General features: G+C 37.7%; 1 protein-coding gene across 2 annotated transcripts in view; it reads left to right on the top strand.

Moving 5' to 3' along the window:
* The first annotated feature begins 206 nt into the window (after positions 1-206).
* The window catches only part of LOC114661327 (inner centromere protein-like), a 29,038-nt gene continuing 3,653 nt past the window's right edge, over positions 207-25,591 (top strand). Inside the window, exons 1-2 of one of the 2 annotated variants that reach the window (XM_051933325.1) lie at positions 207-567; positions 17,150-17,320. In XM_051933325.1, coding sequence (XP_051789285.1) covers positions 331-567; positions 17,150-17,320 — 408 coding nt within the window. In that variant the 5' untranslated portion in view covers positions 207-330. The remainder of the gene's footprint in view (positions 568-17,149; positions 17,321-25,591) is intronic. The other variant, XM_028814541.2, reaches the window with a different exon arrangement.

The following is a 25,591-nucleotide window of genomic DNA, read 5'->3' as shown; positions in this document are numbered from 1 at the left end:
CTTAAAGGAAATTTCATCATCGCAGTGGCATATACTGTACTTAAATGACAGATCTTGATTCAGGATAATGAAGTGCGCGCTTTATTTACTATAGCTAAAAACGAAAACACGTTTTGATAGTAATAGAATTCGTTGTATTTACTCGAATATATATATAGATTGGACTTTTGCTGCATGCTACTACACGGTTTAACGTTATTCAATTGAATGGGTATCAGATGCGTGCGCTAACTTAAATCGCCTGCATTAATTTCTTTGAGGCTACGGCTCGGCGCTATATTTAAAGGAACACGTGTTTAATATAAAAGCTGCTGTCTACTCTTGTCCTTAATGTTTGTGCTTTTTCAAAGAGCTCTTCCTTATCTTTTCCTTATTATTAACCTTAAATTCCAGGAGCGTCAGCTCCGCGAAAGTCTTGTACTCCAAAAGGAGACGCTGTTGAGCGTCGCATTCTCAATCATTTTCCTGTTTTTGATTGGATCCCTCAGAAGGGGGACGTCTCGTTGGTTGGCACCCAGGAAAGATGGAGACGATGAACGTCTCGAGAAAACTACTGAAAAGGTTCAGGTATGTTAAGGCAATGCATATTTACTGGTTAATTTATGATGAGTGCTTTTCAGCTCAGATTTTTTATCACTTGGTGTATAATGTAGAGAAGCAAAATGCGACAGACACCAGTGTCACCCGCCTCAGAATAGTTAGACCCGAGGTCAGGTAACGGCATAGTAATTCACTTAAAACTGTCTAAGAATGTTTAGTATATAGCGTTCTGGCGACTTATCTGACTCCCCACTCGCCAGTCCTCTATAGCTGCACGACAGAGCAGTATCTAAACATCTGTTCATCTAACCTCATCAGCAAATAAAGATGTAATTCACTAAAGGCTGCTTTATACTTGCGGAGAAAATGACGTCAGACACGGAGGCACGCATCCGAAGTTTTTACCGCGCGCGGCTCACTGAAAGTTTTCCGACTGCGATGCGGATGCGGCGTTACGTGAATTTCAAGGGGACGCTGGTTACGTGGTGGTAAAACGATGAATTATGGGCTAAATATGACGAAACAGGCTATCAATGTGCAAGAAAGACATACAGAACATTTGAAATGCGTCTGCTCATCATGTACGCCCCCAGTTATGATATTTCACTCCCGTTCCTTAACCAATTTTGGTCAATAAGTCATACACTCCATCTTCTCATTTTCCTCATGAAACATTGTTTGAGCAGACGCAACTCTTCAAACATCAGCAGTGTCACATCCTCTGCTGTGGCAATGTTAGCAATGTGGCACTTAACAAACACTGTGACTACCGACAAAGGGTCAATCGAACGGTAAAAGCCAGGCTTAAGACTTTAATATCTTAGGTTTTAGAATACCATAGATTCTCAATATCAATTATACCACTATGAGTTATACAGAGTATTTAAAGTATAATCTCTGTAAATGGTTTCCAGTCCTCCATCCATACAGCATATTTGCCGTGTTTTACTGTATGCCATCAGTACCCCCCCCCCCCCCTCCCAAATAGCGGGGTTGGTGACAAAAATAAAAAAAAAACAATTAATATTGCAAGTTCTTTATTACAACACATTGGAAACTACTTAAAAAAGCATATGTAATGTGGCCAGATGTAGCTTTACAGATGTTTAAAATTACAAAGGGTTAAAAAAACAAACATTCACGTGAATCAAACTTATTAGCAAACTGCATACAGTAAATAAGAACTGAAAACGAGCACACAAAAATATATTCATTTCCTTTGTGGTAGAAACAACAACAACAAAAAAAAAAAAACTAAAAGAAATGCACACTTGAACCCCTTGCAAGTCCCTGCCCCAAACCAAAGTTTAAGAAATGGCTTTCATATTTAGTCCCATCTTCTGAAATGACCCCAAATTGATCCCCAGGAGTGAATACATCCTAATGTATGACAGAATAAGTAAAAAAAAAAAAACAATTGAACAGTAACTGGCAACCCTGCCTTCTAAAATGAAAAACACCATCAGTCCAATAATTAACTTACAAGTAATTTATCAAATGTAGTTACAATTGACCAGCCTAGTGCCTACTGAAAAAGTTACACTGATTTTAGGTTCCAATCCACAGGCAGCCTCCTGAAAGAAAAACACAAAATCAGAATCTTATAAGCATCAAGAGGACAGCCATCTCAAACTGTTAGCTTACCTACCTACCTACCTACCTACTTTAGTCAATGCACAACATACTGTAAGGGCAGCATAGCAATCAGCTCTTAAGGCACACTCTGCCTCTTGCACTCAACATCTCCTCTTTCAAATACCACGGGTACAGGCCACACCTCACTTTAATGGCTGCAGGTGCGTATTCACTTGATCCAAATTGATTAAACAGATCACAGATCACATGTAACTAGTTCATGCTCCAAGTACATTGTAGACCTTCTTTTTTGGTTGGGTTAGGGGCTGGGTATCCAATTTATTGCCAAATACCCTCCCTTCTTTTCTCGTTTTTTTCCTTTGTTCAAGGTCTCTGCAGTAGCTGTCCTTTCCATTGTCATCTACTGTATTTTTAGGCATCTTTCTGTTTGTTTTCTAGTCTCCCTCAACTTCTTTTTCCTGATAATTTTTAATGCTGCTTAGCGCACTTTTGACCTCTTGTCTTTATAAGTATTTGGCCCACTGGAGTCTCCTCTCCATTATCTCCTGGCTTGTCCTTTTCATCTTTAAGCTCCACTTAATGTACTTGTTTTCTACTCTATCCATCCTGTTCACCTTGCCCATCAATTACATCATTTCAGTTCTTATATATCCATTCTTTCAATCTTCTTTGAAGTTGTTCCCAGGTTTATGTACCATATATAGAGTCTATAAAAAGTATTCTCTCCTTGGAAGTTTTCACATTTTATTTTTATACAACATTGAATCACAGTGGATTTAAATTGTCTTTTTTGACATTGATCAACAGAAAAGACTCTTAAATGTTAAAGTGAAAACTCTGCAAAGTTGTCTAAATTAATTACAAAATGCTACAGGGCTCTGTCCCCTGCTCGCTTCGCTCACGCTCATTGTGACAGCGCAATGTATAACTACCCCTGAGTGAATATCGTTTCTTTCACTCTAATAAATAAACCCAACTTTTTCAAATGTTTGTCCCTGTGATTTGTTAATTGTCATAGCAAAAGCTATTCTCACGGGAAACAGTAAACGTTTTAATACGAATGGCATATCAAGATCTCCTTTTTATCCAAATGTTATTCGTGGAATATATACTACATTACCTTTCTTGTCACCTGTTAAAATTTTACATGTTCGAATTGTTCAACCATTTTTTAATACAGCTAATTTTGTTCCATTGCATAGTCCATCACTCATACATAAATGACGTAATAACATTACGATACATCCTTCATTCAACAGTAATTCAGCCGGTGGAAGACCGGATGGTGTTAACGGTTGTAGTTATTCTTTGGGATATTGTAAGTTGATGTTTTCATCTTCCGCACAATCACCATCAACTGCTTCAGCATAGACTATTGATGCGCATTTAATCAATTTGCAATGTAACCGATCGACAATTTTCTTGTTAATTCATTTGACTTCATTTCTCGCTGCCATATTTAGATGAATGGGTGATTCTGAACTGGATCTTCGTAAGTGTGTGTGTGTGTGCTTGTGTTCAGAAGTAAGCCCTTTAATGGATTGGTGTCTGTCCAGGTTAAGTGCCGGAATGCATCTGATGACCGTGGTCTTGGTTGAAAATAGTTGCAAGTAGGGCGTGACTTGAAAGAATCTCATGGTAAAAGTCTCCATTTCGTGGGACATCCTTTCAAAATGTCTCTTCAAAAAGTCACGTCTCGTTGCAGGATTAGTCTTATTTTGTCCAAAGATTTTTTTTTATTATAATAGAGAGATAACATACAGAGTGATTGATCACATAAGTCTGTGACTTGGAAATTTTCTTGTCTCCTTCCTTTGACCTGTGCTTTTTAATCACCTTTTCATGGAGTTACTTGGAGTGTTTTTTTGTTTCTGTTGTGTAGGATAGGCCATGATGCTAGCTCATCACAAGCTGACCCTTCCAGATCAGGTGCATTGACACTGCAAACAATGCAAATACCAGTCAGGTGATCTCTGTTCAATTAATCATGCGACGTTTGTAGCCAGTTTGCTGCACCAGTGATATTTAGGGGTGTCATATTTAATAAAGGGGGTGAATACTTATATGATCAATTATTTTGTGCTTTATTTTAGATCACTCTGTATAGATTTTCTTTCACTTTCACATTAAAGAGCCTTTTATTATTTATCAACACCAAAAGCTAAATTAAAACCACCGCAATGCCATTTTCTATAATGTGGGAGCTTCCAAACGGGTGAATGTTTTTATAGGCCAGTATAACATTGCTGGTCCCACTGACTCAATATTGTCTTTTATATTATTTCTTTTATGTTGGCAGTTTGCCTTTTGTCACAAAATATTCTTATATACTATAATTACTTCAATTTTCCCCCCTGCTCTGATTATCTACCATATTTCCACTCTAGCCCTTCATTCATTTGACATATTGAACACTAAATACTGAAATGACTCCACTTCTTGTAACTAATCTGCTTCCAGCTTCACTTTTCCATTCTTACTATCTCTACAATAGCTATAGAACACACAATAAGTTTGCTAGTCTGCTTCTCTTCATTCCATTCACCTGTAGTTATTTCCCTATTTTTGCAAATCCATTTCCTTCCTTGTACGTTTGCTTAGCTGAAGGTCTTCTGCAAAAACCATTGATTACATAGACTGTACCTTCACATACTTACTGATCTCATGTAATATTATGTATTCTTGCCATATAAAGTTAAATTAGTTTTATTGATTTTGAAAGATTTTTCTAAGCAAGGTGCTTTTTGTGCGTTTCACAGTTATTTAATAGTACTAGGGTGTTGTACCGTGTTAGCCATTATGAATGTAGAGAAAAGCCAAGCAAAATGATACCTTTTATTGGCTAACTAGAAAGATTACAATATGCAAGCTTTCGAGGCAACTCAGGCCCCTTCTTCAGGCAAGATGTAATCATCATTATCATGATTACATCTTGCCTGAAGAAGGGGCCTGAGTTGCCTCGAAAGCTTGCATATTGTAATCTTTCTAGTTAGCCAATAAAAGGTGTCATTTTGCTTGGCTTTTCTCTACAGTTATTTAATATAATTCAGAGAGTTACTCTGTAGTTAATACTGCCAAAATGAGACCTGGGTTAAATTCATGGCTGCATCATTCATTGCCTCTATCAAAATATAAATGTTTTCGGTATACTAAATCTAGTATTACCTTTACTTTAGATTTTGTTTCATACTTGGTGTCCCAGACATTGCCCTTTTTCCTGGGCGATTACACTCTCCCTCACCCATGACCCTTGTACTTAAATGGATTATGACCATCTGTGTGTGTGTTGCTTGCATGTTATCCAAATTCCAGGAAGGGTTTGATAGCCAACCTGGTTTCTTTTTGTATACATCTTTTTAATCAAGAAATGTGGCTTAAAATGGGTTATCTGTGTGAAAATTGGATGTCATCCCTCATGTTCGAATGGCTTTGTGTTGTTTTCTGCTTAAGGTTGCCTGGTATCTCCAAACTAGCCCTATGCTGTAGTGGTCAGTGGGGGTGTGTGCATGGTGTTTCAGTCCAGGGATAACTTCACATAATGCCTGATTGCTCATTGGGTAGACTCCATCTTCCTATGACTTTAACACCTGGTTTGATCATGTTCCGCAAATAAGTAATTGAACATTTGTGAATCTGTGCGTGAGAGTGCCTGTCCATGGCTGCTTGCTTCCAGTCTTGCACCCAATGCTGGCGTGATAATCACTGGCTTTCAGTGATGCTGTTATGGACAGAGAAATAATTGGGAGCCCTCTTTTGTGCAATGTTATTAGCATAATATGAATATATTCATACTTTATGTTGCTTCTTTGCTATCTTTTATTGCACTTTCTTATCTGTCTATAATAATAAAAAAAATTCTGGGACGAGATGTGACTTTTTTAGAGAGATACTTTCAAGTCCCACAAGATAAGACTTTGTGCCAAGAGATTTAACCACTCCCGATGCCAGAAATAAAAGACAAAGAGTAGATGACAAAGTAGAACATCATAAAGAATTCAAAAACGTTGGCGCGATACACATGCAGAGCAGGTTAGAGATAATGAAATACTAAAATTCGAAAGTCTCAAAAAAATTATAGTAAAGATCGCATTAGCTCAAACAAACGGAAATTATTACTCGGTGAAATAACGGAACAGTGAAAGGAGATCGAATATATTGTTCAGATTTAAACTTTAAGTTGGAGACTTGTAGTTCGTCTAATTCGTGTTACCATCAGGGAAAAGTAGTGTTTCTTCCCAATGAAGAGGCATAGCCATGAGAATTAAAAGATTTGTTGTTTGGTGAAAGTGAAATCCACATACAGTATGCGAGTGGCAGAAACTCAAAGTGCCGGGAGTGGTTGTTGAGCGAAGTGAGCAGGAGGCGAAGCCCCCTAGTCTTCCATAAGTATCTTCACTCCCACCTAAAATCCATTCTGTTCGAAGTTCTAAATACCAAGTAGTGTGGACTACGGTCTTTCTGACTGCAATGTCTGTCCTACTTCTAATTTATCCTTCTTCATTGTTGGTGTAGCTCTGTTTTCGCACTCTTCATGACACTTCACTGTTCAACTCTTCCAACAGACGATGCCTTCTTATTTCAAAATGAACTTAAAACACTTTAGCAGTCAGGTATGATCTCTTCTTAAACTGACCAATATGACTAACCATCTTACACCTTATGGTATGTGCAGTAATGTTCTTGCACTACAGGTTAAAAGCACTGATATTCTTAATTCTCCTCCTTTGACAGCCATGTAGAGTTATTGTGATGGCTGCTGCTTCGTCTGTCTTAGATGTTATGGCCTGTCCCAGTTTCTCGTGTTGTTTTTCCTAGAGGGGAGCACCTTCTTACTTTAAAGATGCAATCACACAATTATTTATGTTTATACAGAGGATCTATGAATCATTATCAGTATCTGCCATATTGACATATAAGATAAGAAGGGAATAGACTTGGTGATGTTTATAGTGGTTATGTTATTCCTGTTTATTGCACCCTTCCCATTGACTCAGTTTCACTGCTAGCATTTCTGTTCTTTCAGTGATTTTATGGAAGTGGTGTGTGAATCCTTGAATGAAGTGCAGCCATGGCCATGGTTGGTTCATACCAATTCGTACACCCAGTTCTGCCATATAGGGATTTTCTTCCCAATGACCATAAATTGGATAGCAGGATTGGAAAATGAATGGATGGATTGTGGTCCATTATTATTTGAACATTCAATTTTCAGTTGTCTGGGGCTGTATTTCTTTAATTTGTTTGATTTTAAAATCCTTGGTAAATATGATGCATTTTTTACTCCTTCCCTACTGTTTATGTTGATTCTTTGGCCCAACTTAGTGTGTATTTTGTTAGCTTAAAATTACTGATTAGTTGTCTCTAAACCTGAAACTTTAAGTTATTCTTCCTTTAGTCTATAAGGTATGCTTCTTACTCATTAGCTAGTGAAATGTGTATGTTTCTCAAATTCTGTTAGGATCCTCTGCCATGACAAGAAAAGTCTTTGACATCTCCAGAAAAATAGAGGGAAGGAAGATCTAAAGAACTTCAAATTGAAGAGAAGCCTACATTGCTAAGACTCTTGGGTTATACAGCATGTTAAATAGTATACAGTTCATAGTAGTTTTTACCTACATTTGCATTTTTCTATGTGAAGGGAAAATAAATAAAACAGATTAAATGTACTAAGAAGACAGAGAGAGAAAAAAAAACTTGGGATGCTGATGGAGGCCTCTAAATGTTTAATTGGATGGCAGCCAAGAGTGATAGTTATAAAGTATAAATGGAAACACACTGGAACCTTTTTCCCTTCCAGTTGAACCTCATTCCAAATCAGATGCTACCTGCCGTTGCTCTCTTCCCAGATGTTCTTCAGGTTGGGAACAGATAAGAATTTGAACTTCACCGATGCCTGCCCCAGTGTTACAGGGGTTTTATGGTTCAGACCATTCTAGGACTAGGCCTTGCTGCTGTAGATAACCATTAGATCAGTTTTGACAAGAACAGTAACAAAACCTATCATTCTTAACCACCTAATTTTTCCAAATAGCATCATACTGAGTCTCTAAAATCCTACTCTTTACCACATTATTTGGAAATTTATTCCATCTGTTTCTGGTTTTAAGTGTGAAGAACAACTTTCGAACGTTTGTGTGAAATTCACCCTTAACAGCTTTCTATCTGTGTCCCCATGTTCTTCTTGAATATCTTCATTTAAAATAACAGCTGGCATCCACTGTGCTGATTCCTTTCATAATTTTAAAAAACTAGGGGGCTCCGCCCCCTGCTCACTTTGCTCGCCAACCCCTGTGTTTGGTTAATCCATCCATCCATCCATTATCTAACCTGCTATATCCTAACTACAGGGTCACGGGAGTCTGCTGGAGCCAATCCCAGCCAACACAGGGCGCAAGGCAGGAAACAAACCCTGGGCAGGATACCAGCCCACCGCAGGGCGTGCACACACACACACACACACATACCAAGCACACACTAGGGACAATTTAGAATCGCCATTCCACCCAACCTGCATGTCTTTGGACTGTGGGAAGAAGCACCCGGAAGAAAGCCACACAGACATGGGGAGAACATGCAATCTCCACGCAGGGAGGACCCGAGAAGTGAACCCAGGTCTCCTAACTGCGAGGCAGCAGTGCTACCCACTGCACCACCGTGCCTCTGTTTGGTTAATCGGATATACAGTTTTAAAAGCTTTTTTTTTCTTTGGAATTGTTTCAATTTCATTAGTTGCACTTTTACTTTAAAGGTTTATTAAAAACAATATTTGGAATGACCTTTTCTTCAAGATCGCATAGAATTTTGAATCCGTTTTTGGAGACACATTGTGACAACGCAACGTATAATCGCCCGTGAGTGAATATTGTTTCTGTTTCTCTAATAAATAATCCGACTTTTTCTAATGGTTGTTCCTGTGATTTGTTAATTGTCATAGCAAAAGCTATTTTCACGGTAAACTGTAAATATTTTAATGCGAATGGCATATCACAATCTCCTTTGGTGTCTAATGTTATTCGCGTAATATATACATCACCTTTCTTGTTGCCTGTTAAAATTTGCATCGCTTCTCCATCATTATAAATATACACCTGACTGAATTGTGTATTCTTTGAAATTAAACTTGTCGTTGCTTTAACTGTTGTGGGACCACAGATTCTCATAGCGTATGGTCCATATTGTGTAAATCCATGTTTTGTGCATTGAATGATGCGAAGGCAAAAAGACTTTGTTTTCTACTCTTCGCCTTTTATTTCTGACCTTGCTTTGTCCTGCTATTTTTTCAATTACACCTGGCTCTGATGAATAATTAACTTTTGTTTCCGCTAAGATCTTTACTATCTTTTTTTTTTGATACTGTAGCGACTGACGTAATAAAGTGTCACAAAAGGTTTACTTGAACAATTGCCGACTTCGTAACCCCAAACACAACTGTCTAGCACCCTCTCCAACCCCTCCTCTTCCGGGTCTCACCTCCCACTTACCGCATCAATCAGTACCCCGCTATCAGTCTTCCGTGCTATACTCCTCCCCCCTCAATCTGACCTATCAGTCACTTAAAACAAAAAAGGCTTCAATCTGGCTGGGACACTGCAATACTTTTGAATTGTACTGCTTTCATATTCTGTACCTTTCTCTGCATGTGTATCGCGCCATCGTTTGTTTGAGCCTTTCGAAATCCACTGCTTTCATAATCTCTTATCTCCCTTTTTTTCTTTCCAACGCTTTTGGGTCTCTTTTCTCCGCACTGCTCTTTCTTCTTTGCGTTGTTTCATCTAGAACAGATTGTCCTTGTCCTCATGATCTGTGCGTGCTATGGATTTACAATTTAAAGAGATTATTTTCATGGGTATTGTTACATATGCATTATTTTCATTTCTACGTTAAAAACTTTTGTAAAAACAATACTTGTCCTTTATTTCCGGCCCCGTGCATGGTTACATCTCTTTCTCGCAAGACGTATAACGCTGCTCACGTTGTTTGGTCAGCTGAACGCATGCTAAGGATGTGCCGTCGGATCATCAGCTGTCTTTCTGCTGCTGGCGAGCTGCCTGTTCTGCTTGCCGCATGTCGTTGTTTTAAGAGCTGGGAGCACATGATGCGTGTCTGCCAAAAGCAATCCAACAACTGCTTGGTTAGATGTCTGTGGACTTGTTTTAAATGATGGCTCACTGCCTTATTTCGCGTGACATTGTACAAACAATAATTGTCCTTTATTTCTGGCCCAGGGCGTGGTTAAATCTCTTTCTAGCAGGACGTATAACGTTGCTCCCGTTGTGAAGGGGGGTGGGGGGGCAGCTGCTGTCACGTCGTGTCTTGCAAGAATCTCATGTTCTATATCCCTGTGAGACGCTCCATGGCCATTCTCTTTCGTCTCGCGGGTCTTTTATTTGTCTTCCGTGATGATCACGTATCGTCTCCTAGTCATTCCATCCCACAGGATTTTCATTTATAATAGAGAGATGTATCTAATTTTAAAAAGTTCTTTATGTGTAAACGTCTTCATCTTTGGTTATAACTCATACCTTGCTGTCCTGGAGTCAGCCTAGTCGCTCTTCGGTGGAATGTTTCTAAAGTTTTTGTGTATTTTATTTTCTTTTTTTGGAGATCAAAATGCATGCAGTACTATAGATGAGGCTTCTCCAGAGAGCTATTGTGTAATATTAGAACATCAAAAAAATTTTGATGGGAACAGGCCATTCACCCCAACAAAAACTCACTAATCTGATCCTTCTGATTTCTCCAAAATAATATCAACTCGACCTTTGAAAGTTTGTAAAGTCCTACTCTAGTCTCTTCCACACAAATTAGTGATTTATTCCATGCATCTATGGTTCTCTGCGTGAACTAAAGGCACAATGTTAGCTGAAATATCAGTTTTGCAAAAGGTCATCACAAAAGAGTGATGACCCAGCATTTGCAGAACCACCAGATGGATTAAACTGAGCATCCATAACACTAAATAATACTCTAGAACTGTTAGAGTGGATTGCAATAACATTTGAAAAAAATGTTCTTGCAGCCTTCACAGCCTCTTGATAATTAAAAAGAGAGTCTGAGAGATCTCATTGAAGAGGTAGAGGTGATCCTTTTTCCACTTTGTCTCAACCTTCCAACATGTCCTTCTGAGAGAATGCTTAGTGTCATTAAATCACTTTTGTCTTCCTGGCAGATATTTCCTATCTTTAAGTGGAGATACAACATTCAAAATATCCACACAAGGAGACGTGAATTGATTCTCAAGCTCATCCGTGCTGAGGTCCAGAGTGGATGCTTCACCCCAGATGATAAAGAAATTGTTTCATAAGAAACTACTTTTAAACGTTGTGCGAAATGTACCCTTAACGAGTTTCTAGCCTGGATCCACTGTACTATAGCCGACTTACGAACCTATATACTTTATGACTGTCCAACTTATGACTGCTGTAGCTTAGCATTGTCACAATACCAAAATTTCAAACTTTGATACAATACCAAGAAAATTATTGAAATTCAGTACCATTTTCGATACTTAACACAGGATAATGTAACTCAAAATATTTTTATTGCAAAATAAAGCTTTTACAACTTTTTTTAACTCTTGCTGAGGTAGAAAATATATACAATAAACCCACACTAAATAGACATGTAAATAAAATGAACAGTAATGTACAACAGTCTGTTAAACAATAAATAACTAAACAATAAATAACTAAATTAACAGTAATCCAATTCTTATGAAATACAACTAAAAAAAACCAAATCAGTAGCACACTTTAATGCTATGCATTACAAATGCAAACAGTGAAAATTACAGTCCCTTTGATGCTTCCACATTTGTTGCAAGGAAGACTAGTATGTCTGTGAGACGTGCCCTTTTGGGCAGCGAGTGAGCCCAGACATTCTAAAAACATGCTCTGAAAGACAGCTAGAAGTAGCAGTGCAAATACTTTCTTGCAAATTAAGCAAGATGAGGTAAGTTTTTCTTGTTTTTCCACCATGCCAGTGAATCTTCCTCTGTGCTATGTTCAGGTATCTTCTCATAAAATGTGAACTTGTTTGTGAGATGCGCAGTTTCAGATGATGCTGTGTTGCTGAGACTGCTGACTTTGGCTCTTCTTTTCCCCCTGTTCTTTTGTTAACAGTGCTTTCAGATCAGTTTTGCTTTTCTTTGATTGGTACTTGAAGAGGGTGTTGGCTGAATTTGGGTTTCCCACTTCAAGCAAATGAACACTGTTATTTAACATTTGCTTGAGTTCCTCTTTTAAGACAAAAAAACTGTCTTTAAACCTTGAGTCAAGAAATTTGATGTGTTGAACAAGCTACTGAGGGTGGTCCTCATACCTCTGTCTTAGGTCATCTATAATAATAAAAGGCAAAGCCCTCACTGACTGACTGACTGACTCACTCACTGACTGACTGACTGACTGACTCATCACTAATTCTCCAACTTCCCGTGTAGGTGGAAGGCTGAAATTTGGCAGGCTCATTCCTTACAGCTTACTTACAAAAGTTAGGCAGTTTTCATTTCAAAATTATACGTGTAATGGTCATAACTGGAACCTCTTTTTTGTCCATATACTGTAATGGTAGGCAGCAAGATGGCCGTAGGAGACTGAGTTGCGTGTCGCGTCATCACGCCTCCCACGTAATCACGTGAACTGACTGTGAACTCAGTACGTAGAAAAGAAGGAGGAGCCCCAAAGAGCGCAGAAGAAAACATTCATTACACAATTGACAAGGCAGCGAAACAATAAGAAGCGAGTGAGTGACGCATACAAGCATCTTCATAAGACACGAGGTATAAAAAAGCACGGTGTAAACCGTAAGTCTAAATTAACTTTATAGAAACGCTCCCGCTGCCGTTTGCAATACCATATTCGTGAGATACAAGTTTAATGAGAAGACACGAGGTATAAAAAAGCACGGTGTAAACCGTAACCTTAACTTTATAGAAACGCTCCCGCTGCCGTTTGCAATGCCATATTCGCGAGATACAAGTTTAATGAGAAGACACGAGGTATAAACGACAGTTTGCATCACTTTGTAACAGAGTTAAAATTGCTGTAGCGAGAAACTTTTAACTGCCGGGTCTTAGCTAACATTAAATAAACCCGTGGACATCGCAACATCACACAAGAGAGTGGCTCACGTGAAGTGACTGAACGCAGCAGGAGTGATCACTTGCATTAATCAAACCTGTTCAAAAAACACATTACACAATTGATAAGGTAGGAAAAGAATATGAAACAAGGCACGGTATAAACCGTAACTTTAAGTTTATAGAAACGCTGCCGTTTGCAATACCATATTCGCCCCTGCGAAGCGCGGTGATTTTGCTATATATATTAAACTATTTCAACCATTGTATGATCTGCTTCTCGCAACTGAAAGAGGGCACCGTGGCAGAAGTTAGCCGACTTGCTCACCAACCACAAGCGTTACCTGGTAGGTAACCACCCATACAATCAGATTGTGAATCAGACTACGAATGCCTGCAATGTAATTACCCCGATCTACATGCTGTCAAATGAACGAACCTCACGCCGTGGCACAACGTTAGGGGCTTCGCCTCTACGTCCGAGGATCGATTCCCGTAAGGGAGTGCAGTGACTGTGTACTCCTGATGAGCCCACAATTACGGCGAAACACGTGTCGCATACTATGCATCTTCAAAGCACGGTGTAAACAGTAAGTTTAAATTGAGTTTATAGAAACGCTCCCGCTGCCGTTTGCAATACCATATTAGATGACTTTGTAACAGAGTTAAAATTGCTGGAGCGATAAATTTTTAACTGCCGGGTCATGTCGCGTGTTCTTGGGTAGGTACACCAAAAAATTTATACATTTATGCATGTAATGGGCAAACAAAAAATGTACTATACCCGAAAGCACTACAGTAGTACTCAATGTATCTTTACTTCTTAAATGTTAATGTTTTACTGTTTAATAATTTATACGATTCTTATATGTTATTCAGATTCTTTTATCAAAATACCAGTAACAGCGCACTCCACGATAACGTGGAGTGAATACACTTGACATGACCATTCATAGTATTTATCCTCTTTCTCTGTACGTTTACCATTCGTTTGCTCAGAGGTTGATGCGCTTACTTCTTAATGAGCAGCTCTTGACCCTAGCGTCCCGCTGCTTCTCTTCTTTCGTCGGCATCTTTTCCCGTTAAAACTGATTTCTTTTAAAACTTACTATGTTTTCTTTAATTTTTCAGTTAAGCTGGCACTTAAGTCTTCAATCTGCCTCAAGAATGATTAGCGAAGGTGGTAGACAATGAAAACGTCAGCCGTACGCATCCGCCACGCACGCACTGGTGCGCGCAGCTGTGAGTTGATTCTACAATAACATAAAATAAACATAAAAAGAGTAATAACTTGCACCACCGCTATTCAATTACACTTGCCTAACGCCTCTCCTAAGGGGAAATACTGTGGGATCTGGACATCCGTCAAAGCAGCAATCACAAGCCCGATTACAAAGCGGGAAGCTGTGATTTGTCGTCTCCCTCCCATGTAACAATCACAGCCCGTGTTGCAACGCACTATGTATGTATATGTATATATGTGTATGTGTGTGTATATGTATGTGTGTATATATATATATATATATATATATATATATATATATATATGTGTTCATATGTGTGGGAAAGCGAATAGTAGACGTGACGTAGTCAATAGGTGAAACGGTTTGCGAGCTACAGCTCATTTAAAATCCTGGACAGACAAACTAATAGCCACGGTACTGTTTTATAGAAGAACATTTTAATGTTTAATAATTTATATTTATATGCAATGTGCTTCTTATATATTACTTCATATTCTCAAATGATAATGATGTTAATGTTGTTTATATTGATTTCTATGTTATTGTAAGTGCTCTTTATTTGTGGAAAAATAAATTTGGCAATTTAACTTATTTTATACATACATTTTATTTTTTTCTCTTGCACTCAGTGAGCGAATCCACTGGCTAATCAGCTATATATATATATATATATATATATATGTATGTCTGCGGTGGGTTGGCACCCTGCCCAGGATTGTTTCCTGCCTTGTGCCCTGTGTTGGCTGGGATTGGCTCCAGCAGACCCCCGTGACCCTGTGTTCGGATTCAGCGGGTTGGAAAATGGATGGATGGATATATGTATGTGTATATATATATGTGTGTGTATATATATATATATATATATATATATATATATATATATATATATATATATATATATATATATATATATATATATATATATATATATATATATATATATAGATAGATAGATATATGTGTATGTATGTAGATATACAAATATGTATATATATGTATATATGTTTATATATATGTAGATATACAAATATGTATATGTGTATATGTGTATATATATGTAGATATACAAATATGTATATGTGTATATGTGTATATATATGTAGATATACAAATATGTATATGTATATATATGTATATGTGTCTGCATGTGTGTGTATATATATATATATATATATATATATATATATATATATATATGTATGTGTATATATATGTTGATATATGTATATATATGTGGATGTGTATATGTATATATTTATGTATATACACTATGTTTATGTATATATATGTTTACATAACCTCTTTAACACACTACTTCTCCGCTGCGAAGCGCGGGTATTTTGCTAGTTTTAAAATATTTTTTAACTTGCTGTCTCAAAATGCTATCACCTGATCAGATGTCAAATGAGAAAAACATTTCCATGCTAATGGTAGAACAGAGGAGAGGGTGGTGTGTTTTTCACCATTGAGGGCATCAATGAAAGACTTAAACATCTCATACAGCCTCAAGAACTGTAATGTTGAAGTCTTTTGGCATGACGTGCCATTTTTTCTGTCATCTGCTAGAACTGAGCAGACAGCTTGTTGCTGATCTAAAAATCTCTCCCCCATTTCATATTCTGAATCCAAGCATTTCGGCACATCATTAATTATTTTTTGTTTGGGCATCTGTAAGTCCTTTTGTTTTATTTTCAACTGTCTGCACATTTTTGGAGACCTGTTGAAAGAAGACATATGTATAAATAGCAGTGGCCTTGGTACTGACCACTGAGGGAAATCACTTTTAACATTATCTAATTCTGATAAGGTTCCTTACACTATAACCTTTTACATCCTGTGTTTTATACAATTTTGCACCTCTCAGCAAAGTGCACCCTGAATTCTCACTTCTTTTAATTTGATGTCCAAACTCTCCAGTGGGAGCTTATCAAATGCCTTCTAAAAAACACAATGAGTAATATCATATGCCCTTATATGATCATATACTTTTGTTGCTTCCTGATAGAATCCCAGCACATTCTTTTCATATGATGATCAATCTTTTCTTTAACAATTCCTTCTGTTAATGTAACCCTAATGCATTACCTTACATTTACTCACCGAAGCTGTTTTGTTGTGTTGTGTGTATAGCAACATGCTGTGCCAGTGCATGCTCCCCAACTCAACCTGAGCTTTGATTTTGTCCAAGTCCCTCTGTAAGGAGAATCAAATGAATAGATTCATCACTGAGAACTGAAACCCTGAGTTTCTCAGATTTTACGGAAATCTTATCTTCATCACTTTGGAACTTGTTCTGTTCATTTCGATTTGGGATTGTACAACCAACAACAAGTGTTCTCCACACACAGGTTTTCTTTGGTTGGGGTTTGTTATGTTTCCACATTCTTCCTCTTTATGCTTAGATATTCCTGCAGATACCACAATTTTATTTTTCAAAGACAGATATATTTATGTTACTTGCATTACAATGCTAGTTTTTGTAGGTGTGTACACAAGTGTGCCCTATGATTGACTGGGCCCCTTTCCAAGGTTGGTTCCCATCTTGCAGCAAGTGCTGCGTGGAGAGACACCTGTTTCCTCTAGCTGACAAGAAAATTAGGAAATAGAAGATAAATAGTGCTGAACACAGTGGGAGAGGGTGTGAGGTATGTGCTACATTTAAAATTAAATTCTCTTTTATCTTAAATTCCAGGAATGTCAGCTCCAGCAACCCCGGGCATCTCTGTTTTTCATTGCCTTTGCCACCTCCTTTCTCCTTTCACTTGTTTCACTTGGAAAGGGAGTATTGTACTGGGCAATACCAACAAAACATGGAGATCCTTATCGCCTAACACTGAAAGAGAAGAACACATCATATCTTCATGTGAGTACGGATTTCACATTCTTCACATTTCTTTAAAAGCTTTGCACAATTTTGTAACACATTTTAAATGTGAGCAAGAGTGTGAATGCCCATAGATGAGTATTACACTTGTAAAACCTCTGGCAGCCACCACGGAGTAGCGGGAGATATCTTAATTCAGTTTAGTTTATTTTTACTGAGTACAAGAACAAGGCACTGTGACAAATTCACAGATAGATACAAATTTTACAAAACATAACAAATTACATAATGAGTATACGTAAAGACTAAGATTTGTTTAAATAAGCAAGAAACAAAGTAGTTAGAAGCCAATTAACATGAATATGTTCATTGATTATTTGTTAGAGCTATGGTCAGCTGACATTGGAGTAGAGCAGTGCTTCCCAAACTCAGTCCTGGGGACCCACTGTGGCTGCAGGTTTTTGTTCCAACCAACTTCTGTTTTTAATTGGACTCCTGGGCTAATTAAGTGAACTTTTCTTTCCTAAGTTCTGTGCTTTGGGAACAATATAGAAATTAGAAAACTAAATTTGGTAAAAAAAAAATTAAATAAATACATTTAAAATGTACCAAGTAGTTATATGGGAATAATGTGTTTTTTTATTTTTAACAATATTTTCATCTTGATTTTCATTCTACTTTTCCAGGTGTTCTAATTGTTTAATTAATCCATTATTTACAAATTAGGGGGTCTGACACTAAAGTATTGGCAGCCTTTCATGATTCATTGTTGTTTGCCTGGGTGTCTGCTCTGCTCATTTTTATTATCATTAATAAGATACAACGAAGGAGGAAAACTGCATAGAGAAAGGGCAAAATATAATGAAATCAACAAAAGAGAGTTAAGCATTTAAATCTATAAAAAGCAGACATATTTCTAAATGTCTTATAAATGTAAAAATCATGCTGCTGTGCTTTTCTGAATGTAGAATAAAAGAAAAATAATAACAAGTTAATTAAATGAGATCAGTGTTATCAGATGTTGTCACTGATTATGAATCTGGTTGGAAGAAAAACCTGCAGCCACAGTGGGTCTCCAGGACCGAGTTTGAGAACCTGTGGAGTAGAGGAAAACAAAAACTCTTGTCAACAGCACCTCTGAAAATACTGTAAACCTTCAGAAATCTAGGTCAGTTATTACAAACAAAGCCAAAAGACAAAGTCAGCTACAGCCAGGGTCCTGGAGAAAGCCAAAAGCCATTTTGTGAAAGAATCAATAACATGTGTAATGAGAGCTGTTATGCTCTACATGTGCCAATAAGTTCACTGTGCAAGGCACCATCCTGGTCCTGCTGGAAAGACCGAAACCACGTAGAATGCACCTTGGTAAAGCTTATAAGATCACTGCAGCAAATTCACATCGGTTTTAAAAGGGGTTGGGCTCCTTTTTCAAATTTTCACACAAAGGTTTATGGTTCTTAGAAATTCAGGACAACAAGAAGGGCCATGTGAATATTGTGCCACATTTGGACTTTGGGGGCTTGCAAGTTCCTTCATGATAACTTTGTGACATTATAGGATCTGGGTAGTCTTTTGGCCTTGGTACTCCTGGAGGTTTATTGTTTCTAGCATCTCAGTGGCTACAGTTTTTGTCTTTCTGTAACCATCTAACCATAGCATCAGATTCAGTCTTTGACTATTACAACCATTAGAGATTTAAAAACTGAGTTTAGTTAAAAGAAGTTTAGGCTATGCTTAGGAACTCGTCCATTTCAATTTTTTAGTTGCTTATTTGTGTTGTGCAAGGTTATATTTTATATATTTTTTTCTTTCTTACTGTCATTTTTTTGCTACTAGTAAAGTGCTTTTAGCTGCACTTTTTGTATGAAAATGTGTTATATACTGTAAATAAATGTTATAGTTGTTGTCAACAGGGACCCCAAATACAAACAACAGCACAGAATTCACAGTAACAAAAGCAAAAGAATTTATCTACACGTTGAGAATAATTCCAGCTAGAGAAAAGGGAATATTATTCAGTAAGGTGAATTTAACATCCAATTCTCAAGGCCTCCCTAGGCAATAAGATCCCTGTCTACTCTGTGGGTGGTTTTTCTGCTTTCCCACTGCTTCCTGAAATCTGCTGTTCATCTTTTCTCACAAACTACTCCCCTTCTCTTACCTCTGGCATTCCTTCCACCTGCCAGATGAATCCTTATCTTTTACTATCTGGCAACTATAAGCTCATTAGGGGCACAGACTGGAAGGGGATTTTAAGCTCTGCTTCCAGCCAACCACTCAGTAGTACTCCAGGTTGTTTGGTGGCCATTTAAAATCCTGAAGGTTCCTCCCCACTGGCTTCAGGTGTTTCTAGTTGTTTCCCATACCACAGAATTGTACAGGGGAATGCCAGGCTGGTTGTCGTCCTTTCCTAAACGATTCCATTACAAGATGGAAGGTCTCTGGCCATAGGCTTGACTGCAAAGAAAAGAAAGCGTTTGCGATTCTGTGTCATCTTGACATGCTGTATATAGAATATAGGTGCCTCTAGCAGGCCCAATGGATTTGTTGGCTCCTCAGGCTTCTTGGGCAAAGCTGTTCTACAACTTGAGACTTTACTGAGCCCACGTTCAGCGTAGATGGTCCTTATACAAATTATGTCAGATCACAATGAGTATTTATGTTATAATAAACCGCTAACTAGAAATTAACGTAACACAATATTCTCAAATCCGCTTAGAGTCAAGGTGGGCAGGGGTGTATCCCAGCAGCATTGCAGGCAAGGCAGGAACCAACCCTGGATGGGATACCAGTCCCCACTCACAGAGTTTTTCCATGAGGTTTCAGATAGTGGGAGCATGGAAACAGGAATACAGAGGATGTCAAGGTAAGATGATTTGGATTTTCTACTAGTTACAATGAAGTTCTATATTATAATTCATTCTTATTTATCATTTAATTGGAGAGTGGTAAGGTGTTTCATGTTGGCCAGTGTCATGAGGATGGTGTATTAATATTATGATAAAAATGCATACTTGGGAAAAAAATATTTTAGAATTTACTACATATTAAAATTAGTAATAATAAATGTTCAGAAACTGACTGATCAGCCAACCTGGGGGAATACAGGTGGACTGAGAAGAAAGGCCATTAACAGGCCAGTATAGCCCGGAAAAGGAGGGTCGAGTTGGTAGAATTCATGATGCCCCCTGATACACCCCCAAAGGCCATGCTGGAGCAAATACCAAATTGAACCAGAACATAAAATAAACAGCCACTTGGTAGTAAGCACATGGGCACAAGATGAAATGCTACTTTGGAGGTAATTGTATTTTTGTTGTATTCATTTTACTTTGTTTATTATTTTGAGCATACATGTATCTTTTTTCTCTCCTGCCTCTTCTGGTACTTTGTCTAGCTGCCTGGAGTTACAGATGTAATAAGCAAGGGAAAGTGATGAACTTTAATACCTGACAGTGTTGTAAGAGAATGGGATATGAGATGTTTTGATGTGGTCAACATCAGGGCTATTCAGTTAGTGGCTGGATTTGGACCTCAAGTAGATTTAACCTGGCCCTTTCATTGGTTCTTAACAAATAATTAAAAAAGAAAAATAATTTTGAACTTCATTTTTTTAGGCACATCTCAGTCTTATTATATATATCAGTTTTTCCTACTTGACCCGCCCTACCAGTGGTAACTGTCAGTTTTAACTAGTTCCCCCGCCCAAATTCCAAAAATAAGGTCAAGTCGATGCCAGCGGCCAGAAGCTGTTCCGACCTCTTGTTTCATGCATGTTTTCTTCACAGTTTGATTAGCTTCTCTGTCTTAGTACGAAAATGTTGCTTTCTACCTTTAAAACAGAGAAAAACAAACAATTTAATAGTGAGAAAAACCTGTATGCTGTAAAATGAGAGCTTATCGGCGTTGAAGCAATAGTAACTTTTGGAGGTATTTCAAGACAACTCACTGTAACTTCAACACCAACTTACTGATGAGCTCTTGTGCTCGCCATTAACAACTTCAGAGGTTAGTCAAGAGATATTACCATGTTCAAGGAGGCATGCACCATTTATTTTGACATTGTTTGACTTTTTGCACACATGTGAATTGGCATTCTTGAATAGAAAGATCATTAAGAACAGTAGTCCAGCATCCATCACTGGCCAACACGATCATCGCTGCCTGCACTACACTGAAAAAAGTTTAACCTCCATTCAACTTAAAATAATTAAGGTAATGATTCACACTTAATATTTTCAACCTGAACCAATATAATTCTTCTTATCTTCTTGAACCCACAATTTTTAAGTTGAGGCAAATCATTTAGAGTGATTGGGTTTACTTCACTTGTTTTATACTGAAGTACATCTATTTTTTAAGTTGTTACAATTTAAAATGGTTTATTGGTCGTAATCTGTTTTTGTGCTATTAGAAATATTATGAACATAACACATTTTGCTGTACTTTTTACATTTATTTAAAAATCTAGTGCAAATACATAAGCATTTTGCAGTGTAAATCTTAAATGTACAACAAAAAATGATTAAATGTTTCTACAGCTTTCTTGAAAGTATGTTTTATTATGAGTTCTTATACTTAAAATTAACAGTTGAGAAACAGGGTTACTTACCAGAAATCATCCGTTATAAAAGCCTGCTGCTGAAAATGACCAGACCTGCATAGCCATGTCCACTCCACTCGGGAAAGTGTTCTTCTTTCTTTGCAGTTGGAAAGCCAGCACGCTGGAAAGTTTGACCGGAAGAATATACAAACGGCCCCTCCCACACAGCACACGAACAACCTAAAATATTAGGTTAACTGAAATAGGATTTTTATGTTTATTCCTTCCACCATAACTTACTTTGGTACAAACAAATTTTTTTACTTTGATTGAGATCTGAAACCAAATATTTGAAGCTACAACACTAAATGACTAATCTTAAGTTGCTTGAAAGAGAAAATTTATGTTGAATGAACAACATCAATGTTATATTTTTTTCAGTGTAACAACATATGAGTCTGATTTCCATTTATTTCTTCCTTCTACAATTTGAAAAAAATGATTCCCTACTGACTGGTATAATTTTCATAATGTGGTCCTTACGCAGAACTAATTGAATAGCAGTGGTCTACATAATAAAGAGTATAAAGGGGAGAATATGGTCACCCTGGAACCCTAACATGACAAAACAGTCAGGCATGCAAGTAACATTCTGGCTGTGCTCTGACAGTCCTACTACTAATAATGTTCCCTTTAGTTGTAAGAGGAACATTAATATAAATAATAAAGTTATCTTCTCTTATTCTAGTGTTTTCCTTGACCCAAGTCTACACTGCTAGTTTCCCTTCTGGTAACTCTGGATGTTTCTCGCAGGTCGTATAATGCTGCTTACGTTGTGAAGGGGGGGGGGGGAATGTGGAAAGGAAATCCTGTTGGATCAGCTGCTGTCTTTCTGCTGATGCTGCTGTTTCTCACGCTGCACGTCGATCAATTAAAAGCCTGTACAGCAGCTGTCCTTTTGCCACTTTGTGTCTCTGCTGCTCACGTTGTAAAGGGGGGGGGGGTAGCTGAATGCACGCTAAGGAGAGGCGGTCGTGTCATCTGCTGGCTTGTTGCCTGCTGCTGGTGAGCTGCATGTTCTGCTTGTCACTTGTCGTTGTTTTAAGAGCTGGGAGCACATGAAGGTGTCTGGCAAAAGCATTCCAACAAGTGCTTAGGTTAGATGTCCGTGAACTTGTTTTAAATGTTGTCTCGCGGGATGTCAAATTGTCTTACGAGAATATCACGTATCGTCTCCCTAGTCTCCCTCCCAAGTTTTTTTTTTTTATAATAGAGAGCCTTAACCTCATTTGCATATCTATGGATGTGAAAGGGAAAGCAGACTACAAAAAAAAGTAACAGACACATTGAAAATGTGCCACTTCAGAAAAAAGAGTGACTTGGCCAGGGTTCGAATACAGTATCCTGAACTTTTGTAGCAGTAGTTCAGTGAATAATCATAATGCATAGCAGAAACTGTGTGCTGCAATCTTATATCCATAACCTGAAATTACATAATAGAGAATGTCATATGATTGACAATAGACACAGAGACTCTAAAGAATATGGCTTTTTGCATGGAGTGATCAGCACAAAATTGCATTACCAGACTCATAATAAAATATTCCAAATCTCTGGAAAAACTAAATGTACAAACACAAAAGGAGTTCATAAATCTAGATTATAAGTGAAAGATGATATGCTTGACTCTTTGAGGAGAGTTGTCCATGTTGATCCATCTCAGATCTTTCACATTATTATTTCATTCCACCATATGCCTTGAGGTAGCTTCAAAGAGAGCTCCCAACTTTACATGGTTTAAGTGTTTCACTTCAATTTCCATATTATTGTGCTATTGGAAATCTGAACATTTCTTTGAAGAAATGAAACATAACATTTTTAAACCCTCATAATCTAATTCAGAGCCTGGGCCTAATCTCGGGCAGTATTGAATAGCACAGGATGAAGCCAGTCCAACACACACAATTGGCTAGTTTAGGATTGCAAATTAACCTAATGGCACATATTGAAATGCAATTAATTATTCAGACATTGAAAAATATTTTTTCTTTTTAGATTTAAATTTTCCATAATTAGTTATGCCTCTACAGTCAAAGATGTATTAACTGTTTAAATATACTTGAATTAGTTTATTGATGAATTATGATGCTATGATCCTATACTGCTTCACATTTGTAGTGTCTTGGGTTTAGTTCTCGGCCCAACATTGCCTGTGTGGAGTTTGCATGTTTTCCTTATGTTTTTCTACATTTACTCTCCACATTTAAAGACACATAGTTTAGGTGATTTGATAGCTGTGAATTGGACTAATGTGCCTCTGCTCAGCAACACACTGACACCTCACTCATGGTTGGTTCCCACCTTTAGACCAATGTGGCTGGGATAGGCAGTAGTGCTCTATGATAATGAACTGGATAAGTATGTTGGAACATGGATGAATGAATGAAAATTCTAAATAGTTGTTATCCGCAGCAGGACTAATTACAACAAGACATAAAGTGTAGCTGTTGGCAGAGCATTTATAGGCCTTTATAGTTGTGTAAGCTGGAGAGTGAAAACATCAAGATCAAGATGCCCTCTACTGAAGATGCCCTGTTTTAAAATCTGCAACTTTAAACAAAATGCTTCTGATAATCCAGCTGCTCACCTGAGCTTCATCTGATACTAGATCCATTGCCCAAACTAACTCTTAAGATGGATATTTGGATTTCTGTACAAACAGTAGTCAATATGAATTTCCAGAGGTTCAGAGGACTATTTTAAAGCATTGATGTCAAAAAAATGAAATTACTCAACACTGACAGCATACACAACATTGAAGAGATCAGCTATAACTAGAATGTGTGCAGTAAAAACCATGACGCACAAACAAAAGAACAGAGAGATACAAAAATAGTATCTTGCCCTGTATGGAATGCCCTCAGTAAAGCTAAATAGAGTGTCTTTTGATTTGAGTTGAACCTTCTCATAAAAGTGTGCTCCCGTAACTTCCTACCACTTGTGAACTGCATTCTGTCAATATAAAAGTGGTGTTGCATTATCAGACTGACAGACAGACTCCTTTCCAGTGCCATTTGTTATTGTCACATCTCAACGAGGGCTCCTCCTCTACTTGGGATTCATATGCTTGCTTTGTGTCTTTTTTTTGTACATTTTTAATTTATTTGTGTTACTATTTCTTTCATTTATGATTTGCTGTATCTTTTATGTTTTATGTATCTGTGTCTAAGCCTGTGTCATGTTCCATGTGTTTTGTGGGTGGTTCCCCAAAAAGGTGGGGACACCTACCAATCTCTGCCATGACCTGTCCTCTGCCCTGTAAATCCGGAGGGTCTCCCACAGTTCTTGGAATTTCACTTTGAATGTGCTCTGGAGCTGATCAGTTTCCTTGTGTATTGCTGTCCTTAGTGCATTTTTGATGTTGGATTCTTTTGACCTCCTGCTCTGTTATTTTGACTGCTCGTTGGATTCTGTGTTGGGACTTTGTTTGCTTATGGAATTGCCTTTAAGAGGTGTTGGATGACTTTTGTGCTCTTCAGATCTTCACAGTATTACAGAGCAGTTTTTGTTAAGAGTAAATCTTTTATTTTATAAAGATTCTTTGAGTCAATTTTGTGTCTAGCTGGGGTTTTTGATGGAATTTCCCCCTCTAGTGGTTATTTTTGGAAGTGCTCTTTTGAAATGCATGCTTTGTGAGTCTACATTCAGGACAGTTATTAAAGTTGTGGGGTTTGAATTCAACTATTTTCTAATATCTGTACTGTATT

This window comes from Erpetoichthys calabaricus, chromosome 11, assembly GCF_900747795.2.
Source record: "Erpetoichthys calabaricus chromosome 11, fErpCal1.3, whole genome shotgun sequence".
In the NCBI taxonomy this organism is placed as follows: domain Eukaryota; kingdom Metazoa; phylum Chordata; class Cladistia; order Polypteriformes; family Polypteridae; genus Erpetoichthys; species Erpetoichthys calabaricus.
Note: the sequence above shows the minus strand (reverse complement) of the source record. Positions and strands in the feature narration are given on the sequence as shown.